Source organism: Macrotis lagotis, chromosome 4 (genome assembly GCF_037893015.1).
Source record: "Macrotis lagotis isolate mMagLag1 chromosome 4, bilby.v1.9.chrom.fasta, whole genome shotgun sequence".
Lineage (NCBI taxonomy): Eukaryota > Metazoa > Chordata > Mammalia > Peramelemorphia > Peramelidae > Macrotis > Macrotis lagotis.
The window spans coordinates 58635604-58656195 of NC_133661.1; the positions used below are offsets into that span (position 1 = coordinate 58635604).

At 38.2% G+C, this 20592-nt stretch overlaps 1 protein-coding gene across 4 annotated transcripts in view; it reads right to left on the reverse strand.

The window, feature by feature from the left end:
- Positions 1-12956: 12956 nt before the first annotated feature.
- The window catches only part of DLG5 (discs large MAGUK scaffold protein 5), a 158945-nt gene continuing 151309 nt past the window's right edge, over positions 12957-20592 (reverse strand). For all 4 annotated transcript variants that reach the window (XM_074232926.1, XM_074232924.1, XM_074232925.1 and 1 more), the window contains 4 exons: positions 20322-20449; positions 18340-18449; positions 17509-17618; positions 12957-14956 (listed from right to left, as the gene is read on the reverse strand). In XM_074232926.1, the coding sequence (XP_074089027.1) occupies positions 14853-14956; positions 17509-17618; positions 18340-18449; positions 20322-20449 (452 nt within the window). In that variant the 3' untranslated portion in view covers positions 12957-14852. The remainder of the gene's footprint in view (positions 14957-17508; positions 17619-18339; positions 18450-20321; positions 20450-20592) is intronic.

Here is a 20592-nt window from a genome sequence, read left to right on the forward strand (position 1 = left end):
GAGCTCTCCATGGAACTCTTTCACAAAGCCATTAGTATAACTATGAGCTAGGCAACACCACTTATTCCATCCTTTCTCAAAGAAAACTCCATCCTCTTAGTAAGACTGGCTTCAACCCATTCCTGATGTTGAATTCTTCCTACGCTGAAAGACATCAGTATATCAGGAACTTATCATTTCCCTTTTGATTCTGATTTAAGAATATCATAATGAAAGAGTAACTTCCAAATTCTTTTCCCTGCTAATCCTATTAGGGCATCCAGGATCCCAATTGCCCTTTTTCCCAATGGCCAAATATTGAGAACTCAGATTAGCTTGTGATCAATCATGATCCCCAGATAGTTTTCTTTTTTCTTTATGTCTTTCCAGTCCAACCTCATTCTAGAATTTGCATTAATGGTTTCTGTCCTGTAAGTATATGCCTTACACATACTCTTTTGTATGGTATCTAGGGAAATATGGCAGTGTTTTCCTTAACGTCAGAGGACCTGAGACTCCTTTGATTTTGTGATCTTGGACAAATCATTTAACTTCTGGGTCTCTCTCTCGAGGACGATGAGTTGAAGAGAAAGTACTGCCCTGTATTGATAGTTTCCTCTTGAGAATCCATATAGCAGTTGAAATCATAAATCCTATCCCCTTCCCTGTCTCTTGGAATAGAAGAATATGAAATAAGACAGAGTATGAGTTTGAGGATGGCACCTGCCACTCAATTATGTGTTGTTGGGTCACATCAAGCCCAAGTTTACCAAATGTAACTCATAGCCATCATTTCCCATTCTGTTCTCTGGAGTTAAGAAATCTAAATGGAACCCCATTTCTGCAGGACAGTCTTTCAATACTTAAAAATAATTGGCAGAGCATTCCAAATCTTACTCTTCTCTGGGTCAAATTTCCCAGTTCTTCCAACTAATCCTCCTGATTTTGTGACTCATCACCATCCTGGGCTGCCATTTACCACTGTGGAGCTCACAACATTTCATCCATATTCCATCAGATAAGGGTTGAATATAGAAGAAAGTTAACTCCACTGATTGTGGGCATTATAGCTTTCTAAATATAGTCTAAAGTTAAATTGACTTTTGGGACAATTAAAACGCACTACAGTGTTGAGCTGGCAACCCAGAAGAATCTCCAAATCTTCTTCAAATAAACTATTCTCTAGTTATGCCTCCTTCATTTTGTAATTATGAAGAGAATTTTTGAACCAGTTTGAACCCTATTAAATAGCAACTAATTACCTACCTGAAAAAACAGCAGTCTGGTTTATTGCAAAGACACCAAGCTGTTGAAGATGAGATAGGTAAAAGACCCACACCTTTCTTCTGGGCATCTGATTTCTTCTGTTGAGGGAGATTTCACTATGGGATCTTGGAAGGGCTGAGAAGGCAAGCTAGTCTCCCTGGTAACACAACTTGAGGGATAAGAGCCCTGGATTTAGGGGTCAAGTGAGTTGGTTTCATATTGTAACAAGCTCTTTGGGCAAGCCTCTCTGGGCCTCAGCTGCCTTTTTGGAGCACATGGGCAAGAGGACTGTCTTCCCTGTTTCCTAAATATTCTAAGGAAAAGGTTTTGTAAACTGTAGTGTTATAGAAACTTGAATCTTCATCATTTTGGGTAAATGGTAGAAGTGTGTCATTCTAAATGATGGGAATAAACAAAGTCTCACTGAATGGCATTGCCTTGGCATTGGGTAGAGGTTACGGTAAAGGCTTAAGAAATGCATTCATTATGAAGTCAACAAGTGCTTATGAAGATCCAACTATGTATTAGGCACTATGCTAAATGCTAAGAATTTAATAAAGGCAAAAAAACCAAACTCATATCACAAACTCTGGAACGCAGCTCCCCTTGCCCACCTACACAGTTCTAGAGATCTTCCCATCCCATTAGAGAGGCCTACAAAGAAAGTCACCTCTTAAGTATCCACACATGATGACATGTCTCATGCCAACATATTTCCCTTACCAAGTTGGGCATCCCCTCTCTGCCTATCAGTTGATGTGATTCCCAAGGCAAATAATAATAATCATAATAATAATCTTAAACCAAATATGTTAAATTTAGTGGAGAATAACTCTGTCTAAAAGCAGCTGACTTCAGGATTCCATCTGTGGCTTCTTGAGACCTTTGTTCTCCACTGTTAACTATTAGAAGTTCAGGATTAGAGAATAAATCTGGTCTGATGGATAGGGAGTCAATTTTAATGGTAGGCTGTTGATGTTGTTCAGTTATGTCAGTCATCTCTGACTTCACTTCCTCATTTGGGAGTTTTCTTGACAGAGATATTGAAGAGGTTTGCTATTTCCTTCTCCAGCTCATTTTACAGATGAGGAAACTGAGGCAAGCAGGGTTAAGATCACAAGTTAGTAGATGTCTGAGGCTGGATTTGAATTCAGTTTTTCCCAATTCCAGGATCAGTGTTCTATTCACAATGTCACCTAGCTACCCCAAATATTGACCAAAGTAGGGTTTCTAAGAAGTCATAAGAAAATAAGACATCCTTTTTGAGCCCTGAAAAAAGCTTCCTGGTCCCTGGAACAGACATGGTTTGCCTAAGGAGGGGTAGTTCATGAGCAAATACAGAAAGCTTTTGCCAGGGGAAAGCATTTCAAAAGAGAATAAGCCTCAGAAATATTCATTTTTTTGGACGACACAATTGGCTGGGCATCCCCAGGTGTTTATTTGGGCTACAGGCCTCACAGCCCCAAGGAGCTCATACCTTCCATTTGTAGGATGATGTCTGTTTCTGTTTCTGCTTCTAAAAGAGCGATTCTCTAAGTCTTTTTTTTTCTTTACTGAAAGCAGACTAGCCAGTCTCTCCTTTTTAAGTCATACCTTTGCACAGAGAGCTTGACATCAGGCCAGGAGGGATGGGTCAGCTCCCAGACTGGATCCCAGCTCAGTGGGTGGGGGTGTTGTTACTGCCCAAGCTCAAATGGAGCCCCTTAGCCAAATAAGGATGAACTGGTCATATGCCAGTGCTTTGGTCAACAAGAGAGACTTCTGCTCCACAGCCCGTACTTGGCACTATCTAGGCCCCTGGAGTCCAACCCAGCAGACCCAGGGAAAAAAATGCCCACTTTCACACATACCTTCATGACCTGGGTAAAAAGTCTCCTCCTTCCCTGCTCAGACTTATAGCTGGAGAGAAGGCAAGAGACTTTTCCCCCTTGGGTTAGAACACTTTGTGGGGCCAGTTTTGTTAGGTTGTTGGCTGAGACCATAGTCCCCCAGACCCTTACCTCTTAAAGACTGATCATAAAGTCTGAGGACCCAAACAACCTTTTCTTTCATTATTTTAAAACTTAAATGAGTCTTGACTGCCATTTGATCCTGTTAGGACCTCAAATATAGGCCTCTGATGTCTGACCTTGGGAGGAGATGACCTTTTCTGCTTAATCCCTCCAGAACCACCACCCGCTGAGGTGTAAAGCCCCAGAAGGCCAGAGGTATAACCCAGACTGAAGAAGCCTGGCATCTGTCTTACTGGAGAAGGGCCTTTCTCATTAGGAAAACTTCTTGGAAATGTGTGTTTACTAGTTATTCTGAGCCCCTCATTCTTCAGGGATGGTAGCATCTAAGCCTGTCACATGATGCCCACTGACCCATAGGACTGGGGTGTGGGGTAGCAGGGAATAGTCTGTTAATACTCCCAGCTCGGAGAAGGTCGAGACTAATGACCTCCATCTCTCAGCAGGTTTTTCTTACCAGTAACATTCTTCATTTGTATTGAAACCGAGCAACTGCAGCAGAAACACACACACATACAAGGAAGGAGGGGGGAGGGGTAGTGGATCAAATCTAAGGTTGTAGTAATATAAAAAGAGGGGTTAGTTAGGTGGTACAGTGGGTCAAGAAGAAACGAGTTCAAATCTGGCCTTAGATAATGTGTGACCTTATAGAGGTTAATCAACCTCTGTTGCTCTACTTTCATGACTGTAAAATGGAAATTATAATAGTGCCTACCTTGCAGGGCTATTGTGAGGATCAATGAGAAAATAATTGTAAAAAATTTAGCAGAGTGCTAAAATATTATATAAATATTAGTGGTGAGGATGATAGAGAAAACCTGTATTTGAAACCTAGCTCTCCCCTTTATTACCTTTTGACTTTGGACAAGTAATTTCTTCTCATTGAGCCTTGGTTTCTTCATGCATAAATGAGGGGAATGGAGTCCCTTCCTGATCCAATCCAATGCCATTATCAGCTTCTGGCAGCAAAATATATTTTTTCATCCATTCAACAAGTATTTATTAGTTGTCTATGCGAGCTGTGTCTGACTCACAGAGACAGAGAGATGTAGGTATAAGACATTAGCTCCATTCTTAAGGACACCATCATCTAATTGGGGAGACAGAGGGAATCCCAAGGAAAGCAGTCAAACAACTGCAGCAGATGGCAGAGGGTAAAGGCCCAGAGAGCAGTATAGGGAAAGTCAGAGCAGGAGAAAAATCATCCCAGGGGATGAGGGAAGGAGAGGTTCTTTCAAAAGAAGGTACAGGCTCGAGGGACAGGTAGAACTTACAGAGGCAAGCTATGCTGAGAAAGCCATCCACAGGATTCTAGAGTTGATAAAATTTGAGAGTTGAAAGAGACTTCTGTCATCTACCACACCTGAGAAAAGAATTCGACTCCACCATAACCACTAAGGGGTCATTCTTGAGTCTCTGCAGGAAGACCTTCAATCTGGAGGAATCCACCAGAGCAACCCATTCTACATTGGATCAGTTTTAATTATTAGCAAGTTTTCCCTTACTTACAACCCTTTGCAATATCAACCCATTGTTCCTAGTTAGGTTTACTGAGACCATACAAATCTTACCCTTCTCTATTTGACAGCAGGACTTCAACACTTGAAGAGAGCTCTCTCTCAGGTTCTCCCTGAGCCATTTCTTCTACAGATTCAGCTCTCCAGTTCCTTCTACTAATCCTCATATGGCATCACATGGCCCATCATGGTTAGGGAGTAAGTGCTTCTAAGTTCTAGGCTAAGCAACAAAAGGAAAGGAGATGTAGGGAAGATATTGGGAAACAATGAAAAATGAGTCAAGGATCTAAACAGTCTTGCCCTCATATCCTCCCTTCTCCTCCCTTCTAATACTTGATCCATGATCAAACCTACTATGTTCTGGTTCCAGAAAGGGGACGCCTCTTTGGACCTACTCACCATCTCTTTAATATTCCTATAATTTTTAGGATTATAAAAGTCCTCCATGGGCACCACTCTTCAGTGTCCATTATAAGATGGTTCCCCCATTGGCTGCTTGAAAGCAAGAATTGTCTTTGCTTTTGTATTTGCTTTCAGTGCTTGCCACAAAACAAGAGTTTAATAAATGTTTTTTCCTGTTACTCAATATTCTAATTAATTAAAACATAATTAATCTTTGTCTCAATTTCCCCATTTGTGTTATAAGGGACAGAAATCAGTCTTTTTTTTCTTTTTTTCTTTTTTTTGGTTTTTGAAAGGCAATGGGGTTAAGTGAATTGCCCAAGGTCACATACTTATTAAGTGTTCAAGCTCATATTTGAACTCAGGTCTCATGACTCCAAGGGCAGTGCTCTATCCACTACATCACCAAGTCAGTCTTTGTTCACTGGAGGGTCTTCTATGTCTCTCTTCTGAGGAGTCCATTAAGTGGAAAACTAATGTAGACTAAAAATTAAGAGGACTGAGGTTTTATTCCCAGATTTTCCATGAAACATGTTTGTGGTGGGATTGGTCAGGTCATTATACCCCTTCTTTAGGCTTCTTTTCCTCTTCTATAAAATGGCAGGGTCAAACATGATGACTGCTATGGTCCTTTCCAGTATGTACACTCTGTGAAATCTGAGGCATTGTTTAATTAGATATTTTATTTAAAACCTGCCTCTGGATAAGCAGGCTTCCTAAAAGAAAAGAAAATATTCTAGGACTGGGAAAAACAGCTTCAAGGAGCAGACCCTGTTAGAATCCGCCCTTCAGCCCTTTCCCAGTTTGTCCTTTGGAAACTCTGCAGCTGCTCAACAGCTTGGCCTGAGGAATCACCGCCCACTTTCTCTATGATCAAGGCCAGGCCAGAACCCTGGGAATCAGCAAATTCCCTAGATGCTGGGTCCTAGGAGTGAAAACCCAACTACTTGAAAGTCTGTCTCCTGCCAAACACATCCTACCCAGGGTGAGGGAAACTTTAAATAAACCTGAAAATCTACCTCTGATCTTCAGCAGCATGGGGCCAAGAAGATGAGGGTCAGTCTTTTGCTGCTTCAGAGGCAAACTTTCTCAAAGTCAATAAGGAAAAAAGTACACATATAACCATATATTATATTTTATCTTCTATTTATGATATTGTATATCTGATTTCATCTATACATAAACAAAGTATTTATTGTATAACCATATGAAATAAAATTAAATATTTGTGTGCATACATATGGAATTATATACATATCTGTAAATATATAAAAATGATATGTACACATATACCTATTTGTGACTACATAAACATGAAACTATGCACATGCATGTATGAGATTATATATTAGTGTATCATATATACAAAATGTGGGTCCATATTTGTGGGTTATGAAATCATGAGTGTATTATATATGTGAATATATATGGAATTATATATTTATGTATAGGCACATAAAACTATGTAAATACTTATACAGTTATGTATATACACAGGAATGGTTTATAGAAACAAATATATGTGCATGGATTTACACACAAGTGAAATATATATTTTCATGTGTATACACATGAAATTGTGTGAATATATGTAATTATTTTTGAATACTTGCACATACTTTCAAATATATACATATGAAACTTTGTAGATTGTAGATATCTACAAACTTATACATAATTGGATGTATTTACATGTGATTATAGGAACATGTTTATATATATAAAATTTCACATTTATATAGCTATAAACAGTCATATATATTCACAGGCATTTATTATTGTATAATATGAAAATATATATGCACTTACTGAAGAGTCAATGTATGAAATCGTGTACATATGTTCATATTTGTATATAAAAATATATACATTTGAAATTGTTTAGATTTTAAATCTTATATACACACATATTTTATGAATAAATGAAATTGTGCACATACATTCAAATATATTTGTATATTTACATGAAATCATATGTTTTTGTATGTTTATCTTACAGGCTAAATGTCTCCACAGGCCAACGATATTTCTAGCAATCTTAAAAAAAAATACAATATGGCAAAGTCATTTAGATGAAAAGTTTGCATATTCCTGACTTGTTGCCACAAAACAGAGACGTATTAATAGAACCAAAGGTCGGGGACAGGAGCTCAGGATCTTCAGGACTTCAGAAGTTGTTTCAAGAACAAGTAAGAATACTGGGCCACTAAAACTGGGCAGTTCTTGGAAGCCTTGAATGCTGGTGGCAAGAAGGAACCCTTGGGGAGCAACTAGCTCAAGAGCTCTTAACCTAGGTCCATGAACTTTTGTTTTTGAAATGTTTTTATAACTATTTCAATGTAATGAACTTTCCTTAGAACATAAATAGGACAAGAGTTCCTTGAGGGCAAGAGTAGATATCTTCATTTTTATTTGTTTCTCAAGTGCCTAACATGGTAACTGAATGTTTGTTTAATTGAATTAGGGGGTAGGGGAGTAAAACAGTGATATGTTGAAACAACAATGAAAATTGTATGGGGAGTACTAGATGAGTGGTAAACAATGTAAGGTTCAAAGAAAGAAACAATCCCTGAGTTTTACCCAAAAAAGCTGAGGCAGAAAATGCAAAAAGGGAAGGGAACTCTGGGAAGAAATACACAAAGCACATTAGTAAGATGACAAAAAAAAAAAAAAAAAAAGTCTAGCCAGAAAACAAGATTTATGTTAGGAAAGAATAGGAGGTAGATTTGGGGACAGGTTGAGAAGTATCAAATACCTAAAGACTGTTCTCCTTTCCAAAACCTGCTTTACCAACTGCAAAAGAGTACTGGATAAAATGATGAGTCTTAAAAGATTCCTCTGTGAAACCTTTCCTGATATACCCTACCTGAAGTAATCCTTTATAGGTTTATATCTCCTCTATATTTTAATTTGGATTACAATTGCATATGCAGTTGTGTTCTCCTAGATGGTAAGCTCCTTGAGGGCATATCTCAAAACTTAAGTCATCTTTGAACCACCTAGTCTAGTATCTTGTGATCTTAAGCATTTAATATTTACAAAATTGAGAATCTCCAATTCTTTGTGATGGTAACTCTCCCAAATTTTCTAAACAGGGGAGTGTTGTCATTCAAGCGGAATTTAAAGAAGATATATAGTCAAATGCAGAAGGTTAATTAGGATCACAGATCTGGAGATGGCAAGAAATTTGGAGGACATCTAGCCTAAACCCTTTATTTTAGAAATGAGTACGAAAGTCAGTGACTTACCCAAGGTTATCCAGATCAGAAATGACAAAAATTAAGATTCACACCTCAGCACTTTCCCCTAATACCATATTGTTAGAAAACTGAAAAATGGGGTCTGGTTATGGTCTGATAAGATCCTGAACCAAATTGATAACAGTAGGCCCATAAAAGGGACAAGTAGAAGAAAGGCAAGGGAGAGAATGGAGCCAACAGTGCCTCTGAGATTTTGGCAAGAATAGTGAATATTGGAAAGAGCTCTCCAGCTGGTGTCCAGGTCACGAGTTACTTACCTGTGTACCTTCAGGTAAATGATGTCACTTCTCAATAGCTCAAAGGACCCATCTTCTGCAAGATGTCATTCCTGATACTTCCCAATAGGTAGTGTCATCTTCCCAAATGACTGATATTTATTAACTGTTTAGTACATATTTGCATTTATTCATGTTATATTAAGTATGCATATTTTTATATGTATGCTTTTCTCTCTCCCATTAGATTGTAAATTCTTTGTGTGGGGATTGCTTCATTCTTTGTCCTTTGAGTTGGAAAAGATCTCTGAGATCACTGATCCCTCAATCAGCATTTATTCAGAGACTACTACTATATGACATGCTTGGCACTATGCTAAAAGTTGTAGATTAAAATACAAAAAAAAGTTAGCAATCCCTAATTACTGGAAGCTTACATTCCTAAGGAGACAACTTAGACCAATTTAACATGTACAAATGTTAAAGAGAATTAATAAAAAGTAGTTAAAACAAGATGGTCTAATGAGAATACTAGCACTTGGGAGGATCAGGAAAGACTTCAAGTAGAATTTGGGACATGGAAGGAGAGAGATCATGAGCAAGTGGTGAAGAGAACATTCCAGGTATGGAGAACACCCCATACAAAAGCAGAGGGGTGACAAATGGCATTGTATGTTGTGAGGAATAGACTGGAATGTAATTTGATAAGGCAGTTTTAAAAGAAATTCTAGCTAGCAACAATCTTATAAAAATGCTCTAAATCCCTAACTGAGAAGTACAAATTAAATAACTTTAAAGTTCTACCTCATACCTATCAACTTGGCAAAGATGCCAATGTTGGGCAAGTTACTGTTGTGTTGGTGATGGAGTTGTGAATTGGTCTTGATCCAACCATTCTGAAAGCAACTTGGAATGATGCTCAGGAAGTTATTAAACTGTGTGTGTCCTTTCATATCCATTGAGATAATATATGTATTTGGAGATGTGAGATTGGAGGTCAGAAGAAGGGTTAGTGGAGTAAGATTTAGAAAAATGCTCAGAGTTAGCACAGTGGGTGTGCCTTTTGACACTCATTGAGATATCCAATGTGTAGTTGGGAATGTAAGATTGGAGTTCAGAAGAAAGGTTAGTGAAGGATGAGGAGATCTGAGAATCAGCAGCAGAGAAGATAACTGAATCCAAGGGAGTCAATGAGATCACCAAGTGAAACAAATGATAAAAAAGAGGACTCAGGACAAAGTCTTGGGTGACACCACAGTTGGTGAGCATGACCTGGAGATTAAAAAACCTGCCAAAATTGTAGACTTATGGAAAAGAATCAGGACAGTGAAGTGTCACCAAAATCTAGAAGAAGAAAGTATTAAGAAGAGGGTGATCAACAGTGTCAAAGACTGCAGAGAGGTTTAGAAAAAAAGATCTCTTGTGGGTTTTGTGGGAAGGGGAATAGGAAAAACAGATTCATTTTTTTTTTTTTTTAGTTTTTGCAAGTCAAATGGGGTTAAGTGGCTTGCTCAAGACCACACAGCTAGGTAATTATTAAGCGTCTGAGGCCAGATTTGAACTGAGGTACTCCTGACTCCAGGGCCGGTGCTCTATCCACTGTGCCACCTGGCTGCCCCCAGATTCATTTTTTTAAAAATATTTTACTTAAAAAACAAAATAAGCTAAAACAAAAAAAAAAATCCAGCTTGGTTGAAACAAAAAAATACAGGCGAGAGAATAATAAACAAAGAGGCTAGAAAGCTCAATTAGGATCAGGTTATATAGGACTTTCAAGACTAAATAGAGTTTACATTTGATCCTATAAGTAACAGGAAGCCAACAGAGCTGACTGAGCAGGGGAGTGGCATGGACAGATACGGGCTTAATAAAAATTACCTTGGTAGCAGTTATTGGAATGGACTTGGGTGGAGAGGAGCAGAGGCTATTAGAGGCATCTAGGTGAAAGGCAATGAGGAACTGAACTAAGGTGGTAATTATTTGAGTTGTGAGGTCAGGTGCTAGAGATGAAAGTAGAAATGACAATTAATTGCATATGTGGGGTGAGGCAAAGGGAAGAGTCAAAGATAAAGTCTAGTTTATGAACCTGGGAGACTCAAAGAACGATGATGCCTTTGACAGAGTAAGTAAAATTGAAAGAGGAAAGTTTGAAAGTATTTTTCCTTTGGGGGTGGGGTAAGATAATGAATTTAACTATTGTGTTTGATATATCTTTAAGACATCTTGTTTGAAATGTCTAGTAGACAACTGGTAGTGAGGGGCTGAAATTCAAAGGGGAGAGATTACAACTATGTATATGCTTACATATGTGTTATATGTTAAGAGATAATAGTTAAACCCATGGAAATTGAAGAGGTTGCTGAGAAAGTAAAGAGAAAGAATGAAGAGAGCCTAGTCAGAACTATGGGATTCACTCATCGAAGTAAGGGTGCTGGCAAGAATGATAAGCCCAGTAAAGGAGACCAAGAAGGAGAATTCAGGAGAATCAGGAGAGACCAGAGACATAAAAACCTTCTGAGAGAAAGGCACCTAGGTGGTGCAGTAGAGAACACTGACCCTGAAGTAAAGATGATCTGAGTTCACATCCAGCCTCAGATACTCACCAAATTTCCCCTTGTATAAGACAAAACCTTTATTAGAAAAATTTGGGATGTAAAAACTGGGAGCATCGTATACAGTGGTTGGAGATTTTTTTTTTGAGCTTATTGTCTTTGCGCTCATCATTTTGTATTTGCTACCAGTATTAGGTTACATCTTGCCACTTCTGCCCAGAAATTGCTCAGAAAAGATTTTCGTCCAGTGCTGAATTCAAGTTCAAAGTGACCCAGTTTACAAAAGTGAATGGAAATCATGCTGCTGAACATGAGTCTGGTCCTCCTCCAACTGAGAAAACAACCCGAAACTGGCTATGGGAAGAAGAAACCCCACTGAAAACACCATGGCAGGAGGCAGCCATGGGAGGCAAGTCAGCAAAAGAGCCTGACTTCAAGAAGGAATTGAAGAGATGGATTGAGGAGCAAAGGGCCATTGGAATTCCTGTGTCCACAAAGATAGTTCAGCAGGAGGCCAGAACTGCTGATAAAAAAGAAGTGACTGATTTCAAAGGAGGGCACAATGGGTGCTTCAGGTTCATGAAACAGAATGCACTAAGCATGCACCCATGCACCAGACTTATCAGGGAGCGTGTGTGGTCAACCACAGACCAGAGAACAGGCAAAGCCTCTCTCCTAAGACGGTGATTCATCATCAAACACAGATGAGGACAAGCTAATTGACAGTGATAAGGAGTTGTAGGAATTTTATGACGAATAAAACTTGAGTTCAATAACTATATGTAATACATTTTTTTTCAAATTTTGGGCCCCCAAATTAAGGTGTGTCTTATATAGTAATAAATACCCAGCTGTGTGATCTTGAGCAAGCCACTTTACCCCATTGCCTTGAAAAAATTAAAAAAAAAAACTTCTGAGAGGAGAAAATATAAAAAGAGGGTAGAGTTCAGTGTTAAATGCAGCAGAAAAATTGAGATGGGTGAGACCTGAGAAAACATTAGCAGATTTGGTAAACAAGAAATTGATAAATTTGGAGAGAACCTTTCAATTAAGAGAGAAATCTAAGGCTTATCTGTCTTCAGTCAAAAAACAGGTACTGGGCTAAGCATCAGAGTCAAAAGAAAGGGAGCATAAGTCCCTTTTCTAAAGGACCTCATATTCTAATGGGTGAGGTCCTTGCAAAGAACTGAGAATTAAGGCCTAAAGAGTTTTTTCGAAAAAGTTTGGCTGAGAAAGGGGGAGAGATAAAAGGCAGCAGCTTGAGGGAATCATTGGGTGAAGTGAAGGTTAATTTTTTTAAATGATAAGAGAGACCTAGATATTTGAAGGCAGTATGGAAGGGATTGATAGATGAGGAAAACAGAGAGAATCAGCTGAAGACAACAGGAGGAGATGGAAGCAAGCAAATATATAGATAAATTGAATTTAGCAAGGAGAAAGGTTACCTTATTGTCAGAGGAAAAGGAGGAGAGAGGAATAATGTCAAGAAGTTTTGAGATGTAGAGAACAGCACTTCATATTACGAGAGGTAGGAAGCATGAAGGAGAAAAGGAAAAATGTGAATCATATGATTCAATGAATCAATGATATAGGAAAAATAAAAGGACTGCCTTGACACAGCATAGAGTCAATGTGATCTTTCCCTCAATGTGAACCAATCCCTCATTTTACAGAAAGCAACAATTTGACTCAAAAGGCAAGGGGGTAAATGGGAAAAGGAACAGGAAAAAGCTAACAAAGAATAATGAAACACAAGTTACAGAAATTGACATTTATTTATCATACTAATCAGTTTCTTTAACTTTTTTGGTTTTTTTTTATACAAAGTGACATTTTTTAGTACAGAAAATTCTGGTCAGAACAGTACCTGTCTGTTTTAATCGTACCAAAGTCCAACTCTATCCTCAACTCAGGGGAAGAAAAAACAAAACACCAAAAACAACAAACAAACAAAAACCCTGCTACCCCTCAATATGAAAGCTATTCCATTTAGGTAATGCATCAATACATAATCTACAGTTGTGGTTTGTTTTTTTTTAACTTTTTAAAATTTTTATATTTTTGTTTTTTAAAGTAGTTTGAGCTAGAAAATGTGTACCTGTAAAACAAGGAACAAAATTCAGGACTGATATAGTTCTTTCTTTTTGAGGAACTGTGCAAGGAAAAAAAAATCCCTTTTTATTTTTTAAAGGAAATTAAACACAAAACTACAAACTGCAGTCTAGAACTAAAAAAAAAAATGCTTTAAGACTTCTTGCTAGAAAAATGAAATGTTAGGAACAGTCCATAGCTCCTCAAATTAAACTGGGATAAACCAAAGGGAGTACAGTACCTACAAAGAAAAAGAATAGTTGATGAAGCTGCAATCTTCCTCCAGGGCCCACCCAAGCTTTCGAAGTGCACAAGCAAATCCAAGATGCTGCTTTCACAGAGCTGGGTCCACAGCCTGAGTGTTGCAAGCAAAATCAAAACCCCTTGGTTTTTATTTACTGATTCCAGACAGTGTGAACACTACCAAAGGCTTTTGCTCCAAAGCCCAAAACTGTGACCATTTTCATATCAAATTTTTAAAAAACAAAACAAAACACGATTATGTGACTGCTACACACACACTGAAGAACAAAGCAGAAGAATTTTCCTGCAAAATTGCACCAGTAAAATCTATTGATATTTACAGACTTTTAAAAATGACAGAACAGCATGCACTCGACTGAGTTTACTGTCTTGCTTTCCCCCTCCTCCCACTACCACCAGTCCCCAAAACCAAATTGATTATTTTATTATTTAACAAATTAAGTTCTGAACAATCAGATCATATGTCTTTAAATATAAAATCTATGCAGGCAGAGTGGAGGAAAAGAGGAAGGAGAGAAGCAGTTTCAACTGGAGGAATTTAAAATAATTCCAAATAGGAGAGACCTTTCCACTGGCAAATATATATCCCAAAAGGGCATTGATTCTACCACTTCACACTGGGCAAAAGGATTACCCTGCAAACTTATCTGAGATATGATTCCAGAGCTCCAGGAGAATTTACAAAGCCCACTAAATCCCCACCTTCCCTGGCCCCACTTACATTGACTCCAGTACAAACATGAAGTCTACTCTTCCTCCCACCACTACCTCAGAGTGCCCTCTCCCTTCTATTCCAAAGTGTGGCTTCATTGAGAATAGGCACAAAAAAAAAAGACAGATTGAATGAGAGAAACATAAGAGTAAGAAATGAGGATGGTAGAAGAGAGGAACCAAGAAGGCAACAGGCCACATCAACACGAGGACATTCAAGTAAACATAAACAACCAAATACTTAGAAAAGGTTTGTAAACTTGTGGATCTAGAAGGTTCTTTCTGCAGCAATGATAATCTGCTGGCTAAAAAAAAAAAGGCTGGTCTACCTTGTACCCCCCATCATATTAGAAGTCAGTCAGTTTCTCTCTTTCTCTAGGAAAATAAATGCACAAGTGAGAGAGAAATGAATTCCACTGGCCAAGGCTTCAGTCTTATTCAGTCACTTAAGCAAGTGCTTTTGGTAATCCATGTTAGTGTCTCAATCCCCTTCATGAAGAATTGTCTGAATATATATAATATTTAAAGTCTGGTCATCTATTTACATTGGAAGAATGCGCTCTGCATTTCACAGCAAAATGTCTGTCTACAGTGGGCACGCCGGAATCCACAGGACCTTATTTTGTTCTTCATCGACGGTTGTCAAGATCTGAGTGCAAATGTTAGCAAGGGCTCCACCCTGGACAATACCTGTAGAGCAAAGAGAAGCAATAAAGGAAAGGTCAATTCTTAGTTACTGTCTAGGTGGTGACTGGGAAACCTTGGAATGAAGACAACCCCAAGTCAACTGTTTTAAGGTAAGTTGGAGAGGGAGACCTTGGGCTTTAAAGGAAAATGTTCCTATAGAGGGAAGGAAGGGATGAAAAGTTATTTAAGTATTTATTAACTACCCATCCTTGAGCACTGCAGTTACAAATAAAAAAAATGTCAAATAGCCTCTGTTCTCAGGGAGATCACATTCTACATGATTGAGAAGAAGGGGTTCAGCTTCAAGGAGAAAAGAAAGATTCAATAGTCCTTCAGCTGAAGTTAAAGACAGCAGATATCATTAAAGTCTCATGGCCTACATCATATTGGGATAATTGGATCTGGTAATTACCTACTCTCATCCAAGGGAAGGCGGGGGGAGGCTTGAGGTTTGGAGTAGAGTGTGAATTCTGGGTAATCTGCTCCTGGATGGGGTTGAAGACAGCAAAGAGAATTCTAAATTTGGAGATACTACAGAGAAAAGAGCAGGATGGACCGGGCTGAGTTTCTCTCCTGAATTGTATTGATATGGGGGCAGGAAGTAGGCTAAGTAGTGACTGCCTATTTAATTCATTGTTTCTAGTTAATGAGGTTTTAAAAGCTCAGCTGTTTCCATCTGCTATAAAAGCTAAGCTTCCATGCCCTAGTACAAAGCCATGGTCACCCAGACCTAGTTAAAAAGTTCTGCTTAGTGACTTGTGTTTTCCTTCATTCCCTATCTCTCTGCTGCCCACTTTAAGTTATTTCTAATCCCTGTTCCTGATACTATCAGGAAAGTGGAACTGAAATGGAGAAATAAGTAAGACACTATTATAAAATGTTATAAACATATTAAATATTTAATTTTTAATGTAAAACTATTGGAAAATATATTTTGCTCTTTATTTATGATGATTTCATGATATGATGCTAAAATGAATATATAAAACATAACAATTATAAAATATATTTTGTTCCATATTTTAAATGGTTTTACATGATGGGATCTTGAAATAAACATATAAAACACAGCTATTATAAAATATTTTGTTTCTTATTTTAAATTATTTCATCTGATAAGATGCTAAAATGAACAACAAACATGGGATTTAAGGTTTCTGACATGCTTTCAAAGAGAACTATTTCATTGCCCCAATAGCCAGGAAAAATTAGGAATGTTTTTTAACTTGGAAGAGTTAAGGGAAACACCACCAAACTAAAACTGAATTTGCCCAGTCTTATAATCAGTGAAATCTTGACATTTCAGACATCAGCTCTGGAGTGTTTGTCAAGACTGTCAATTACTAGTCAGAATTCTGGGGAAAGTGAAAAAAAAATGTAAAAGTCCAAGTGCCTATGCAGCTTTTTTTCTTCTTTTAAAGGAAAAAATTTACAAAATTATTTTGTTTTTCCATCTTGAACGTTTACAGATTTGCTCCCACTTCATAAGTAGTTTCCTGTAACAAAACAATTAAGTAGAACTAATAATACAGTGACCTCATCTTTAAGTGTGTCTAATATTACACATCTGTAATGACTAAGTATCATATAATCTCTATAGCAGAGGGTTAAAATGGAGCAAATACTGTGTGGAAAGTGAGATGCTAAAGATAGGAAAATTAAACTTTAACAGACATTCCCCCCTCCTGGCAGCCACCTGGCAGCCACCACCATTAGAATTCTTAGCAAGCTGAATAAAACTGGACCCCCACACACTCTCATTGCCAACTCCCAGAGTGAAATTCTCCTTGCAATTTTGATTCAAATTTCCAAAATTATTTAGAAGTGAAAGAATAAATCATTGGAATGAAAAACGGGGCCCTGAATTTCTAACAAGGTGAATGAAGAATGTCTAGCTTAACCCTCTCAAAGACTCATAAGACAACAACCAACTTTTCTGCCCTCTGATGCTGAAAAGTTCAGTTTTCTGTTACTCTAGATATTATAGCTATCTATGTAAATATGCATTCTATTACTAAGCACAGACTACAGCCATCATCACATTTCCCCCACATTTAATAGACATGCTAGAAATGTGAGATTTAAGATTTCACATTTTAAATGACCAAATAAGTGTTTACAGTAGAATATAACCTTTGTGAGGGAAGGAACTGTTTTATTTTTGTATTTGTAGTCTAAGTTCTTGCTTAATAAATTTGTAATGAAGTTGAAAAGAAGATACTTACTATGTATATTTGTCCAGGAATTATTTTTCTTTTATTTATTTTTATTTTGGGGAGGAGGGGGAGGTGAGAAGGGAAGAAAATAAGTACCTGTTTATTGAAAAAAATTATTAACTGAAGAAATTCTCCCAAGCCCACAATGAAATATTGAGCCTGATGTTAGACAAAAAGCCATGGTCAGCAAACCTAACATTTTTCAAAACTGTTGCTTCCATTCCTCACCGCCCCCCCGCCCACACACACTCCCCCCGCCCACACACACTCCCATTTTTGCAAAAGAAACAGATTATATCACTTCCTTGCCCAGCCCAGTAATGCAAAAGGATGGCTCACCTGTGAAATACTTGCTGTACTCCTGTTCTATTTTCTGTGCTGTCTCAAATTGTTCTTTGGAATATCTTTGTGTGACTTTGTCCCTCAGGAAGATGGGGTCTCTCTGTTCTCTGTTGGAACACCCACAGCGGAATTAGACAAAACTCACTTTTCCCTATCACCACTATTATCCTTTTTGGTCCAGGATCATGGGAAGCATCCATGGGAAAGGGTTACCATGGTGAAGGGAGCCCCCTGGTGTGCATCCTTGTAAAGGAGAAACCTGACCCTGCTGCTGGAATATGGGACTAAGGAGAGAATGCCCCACAAAGTATCTTTGCAATGGAAAAAATGTAAAATATATACATATGTGCATAAGTCCAGTGCCTTTGCTGGAATCATGAGGGCAAGAGGACTAGGTCAGAGAAAGTTGGGAGCTGAAAGATCCCTTAGATATCATCTACATCTATTTACATCAATTTACTTATTAAAAAAAACCCTAAGGAAAAGTGATGTGTTGCAACTAACACAAAGTCCCACCCTCACCCAGCAAGTTAGTAATTGAATTTTTTTTTAATTTATTTTTATTTAAGGCAATGGGGCTAAGTGGCTTGCCCAAGGTCACACAGCTAGGATTTGAACTCAGGTACTCCTGACTCTAGGCCTGGTGCTCTATCCACTGTGTCACCTAGCTGCCTCAATAACTGAATTTAGACCAGAAGCCCCTCTAGCACACAATGCTCCAATGTGGCAACCCGGTCTCTTCCCAAAAGGGAAACAAGGCTTCAGTATAACCCCTTAACCTGCTCTGATAGGGACCCAGTAGCCTTGACCCTATAAGAGGTCACTTACTTGATCTGTTTAGCATTCTTGTAGCGAATAAAGATGACAATGGGGTAGATGTGGATGCTATGAAGCCTCTCAATAGCATGTGGACCAATATCCAGGAGACAATGGCAGTCCTAAAGCAACAATCAGCACACCATCAGTACACTACAATAACAGAACACTTGGGCAGATTCAGTGGACAGAATCACAAGTCTTTTAATAAACATTTCATTTTTTCTAAGGAAGCCAATATAAGCAATATTCTGACCTAACTTCTTCCTACTACTGTTAGGAATTCTTTAATATTTTCATTATATTATCCTCCACCAAATTCACAGAAGTCCCCCTTATTCTATAATTAACACAAAAGTACCTAATGGTCATTAAATAAATACCATATGGCTTTCATGAACAATAAATTACAAAATTCGAGAAACCAATCCAATACAAAGCTGCTTTACTTCAGTGAGGTGAGATTCAAGTGGCCCAAATTTACCCTATGTACTATGAATTCACAGATTCTAAGTGTTTACTGGAAAAATTCTACTTCCTCTAGAAAGGGACATAGAAACACAGTAGAAAAAAAAATCTTATTTCTGCCAAAGCAAGAAACCATATAATCAACCCACTATTTTAACAGAAGAGGAAACTGAGGTTCACGGATGCTATATGCTTTGGAGGGGTAACTTAAAGGTCTGGAGTAAGGATGAAAACCCAAATGATCTGGTCTTCCAATACAGTATAATATTCAACATAAATCTTGCTACTAAAAAGAAAATAATAATAGCAACTAACTGGAAACAAAGTAGATGCTCATCAATTGAGGAATTCTGTTAATGTCATAGAGTATGACTGCTTTAAGCAATGATCTCTGTTGAACACAAAGAAACAAGGGAAGACTTACATGAACTGATGCAAAGAGAAGTAAATGTAACCAGGGAAGCTGTGCATGTGTGTTAATAGTCTCTCTCTCTCTCTCTCTCTCTCTCTCTCTCTCTCTCTCTCTCTCTCTCTCTCTCTCTCTCTCTCTCTCCTCTTTTGGAAAACCCACAGCAGAATTAGGTTAAGAAACCTCATTTCTCCCCTAATACTCTGGTGTTCCTTCTTTCTCTGAAGTCATGGGAAGTATTGAAAATGTTTACAATGACAATACACACACACACACACACACACACACACATTGACACACACACACACACACATTGACAATGGAAATGGAAAGCAAGACTGCAAAACAAAACACAATGCTGTCAAATTATGATGTGTAAGGTCAGCCCCTCCATTCGTTGCAGAGGGGAAGGATCTATACTTGTGGAATACTGCATATAATTTGTGCTGATATATTGGTTAAGTTTTTCCTCTCTTTTTTAAACCTTTGTTTTAAGTGATGATAGATACTGGTTAATTGATTGATTACTAGGGACAAGGAGAGATATTAAGAAACACAGGAGGGGGGGGCACTAGGTGTTTAAGTGGATAGAGTATAGGCCCTGGAGTCAGGAGGACTTGAGTTCAAATCCACTTGATACTTACTAGCTCTGTGTGGGACCTTGGGCAAGTCACTTAACATCATCACCCCCCAAAAAATCAAGAAACACAGGAGGTATAAAAACAAAATTATTAAAAATTTTAAATGACAGCTGATGTTGAATGATGGTTGATATAGATGAAGTAAAACATAGAAGGTAAATATATAACATCTAGAGGAAAATTCAGGAATAAGATTGAAGTCACATCACCTCTCAAACCTAAATTATGTCAAACAACTACTCTATGGATGATTGTTTGAAGGCTGAGTCTTGAAGGCAGAAGAAAGAATAACAGAGATAGATGCCCGGGCAGAGCAAAAGGACAACAGGCTCAGTGGCAAGAGATAAATCAAAAAAAAAAACAAAAAAGAGAGAGAGAGAAAAAGAACATCACAAAAAAATACTACTCCTTGAGCTCTCTCTCGCTCTACAACATCTACAAACTAAAGCAGGAACACTCTGAAAAACCATCAGTACCTTGTCTGTTATCTCCTTGATTGATGCTACAGTGGTCACATCAAAATGGCCGCTTCTCCTTTTATAGTCAATGAACAGACAATCTTTGACCCCTCGCTCAATGGCCTGTTGCGAGGCCTTCATCACCTCTGAAAGACACACAACAATCATATGAAGGAAGACACAACAAACACTCCCTTTCCTCAGAGTTGCCCTAAATCCCTCACACTGCTACATAGGATAATGTCTTATTCTGGTAACCTGGCTCTGGGTCACAACCCGTACTATACTT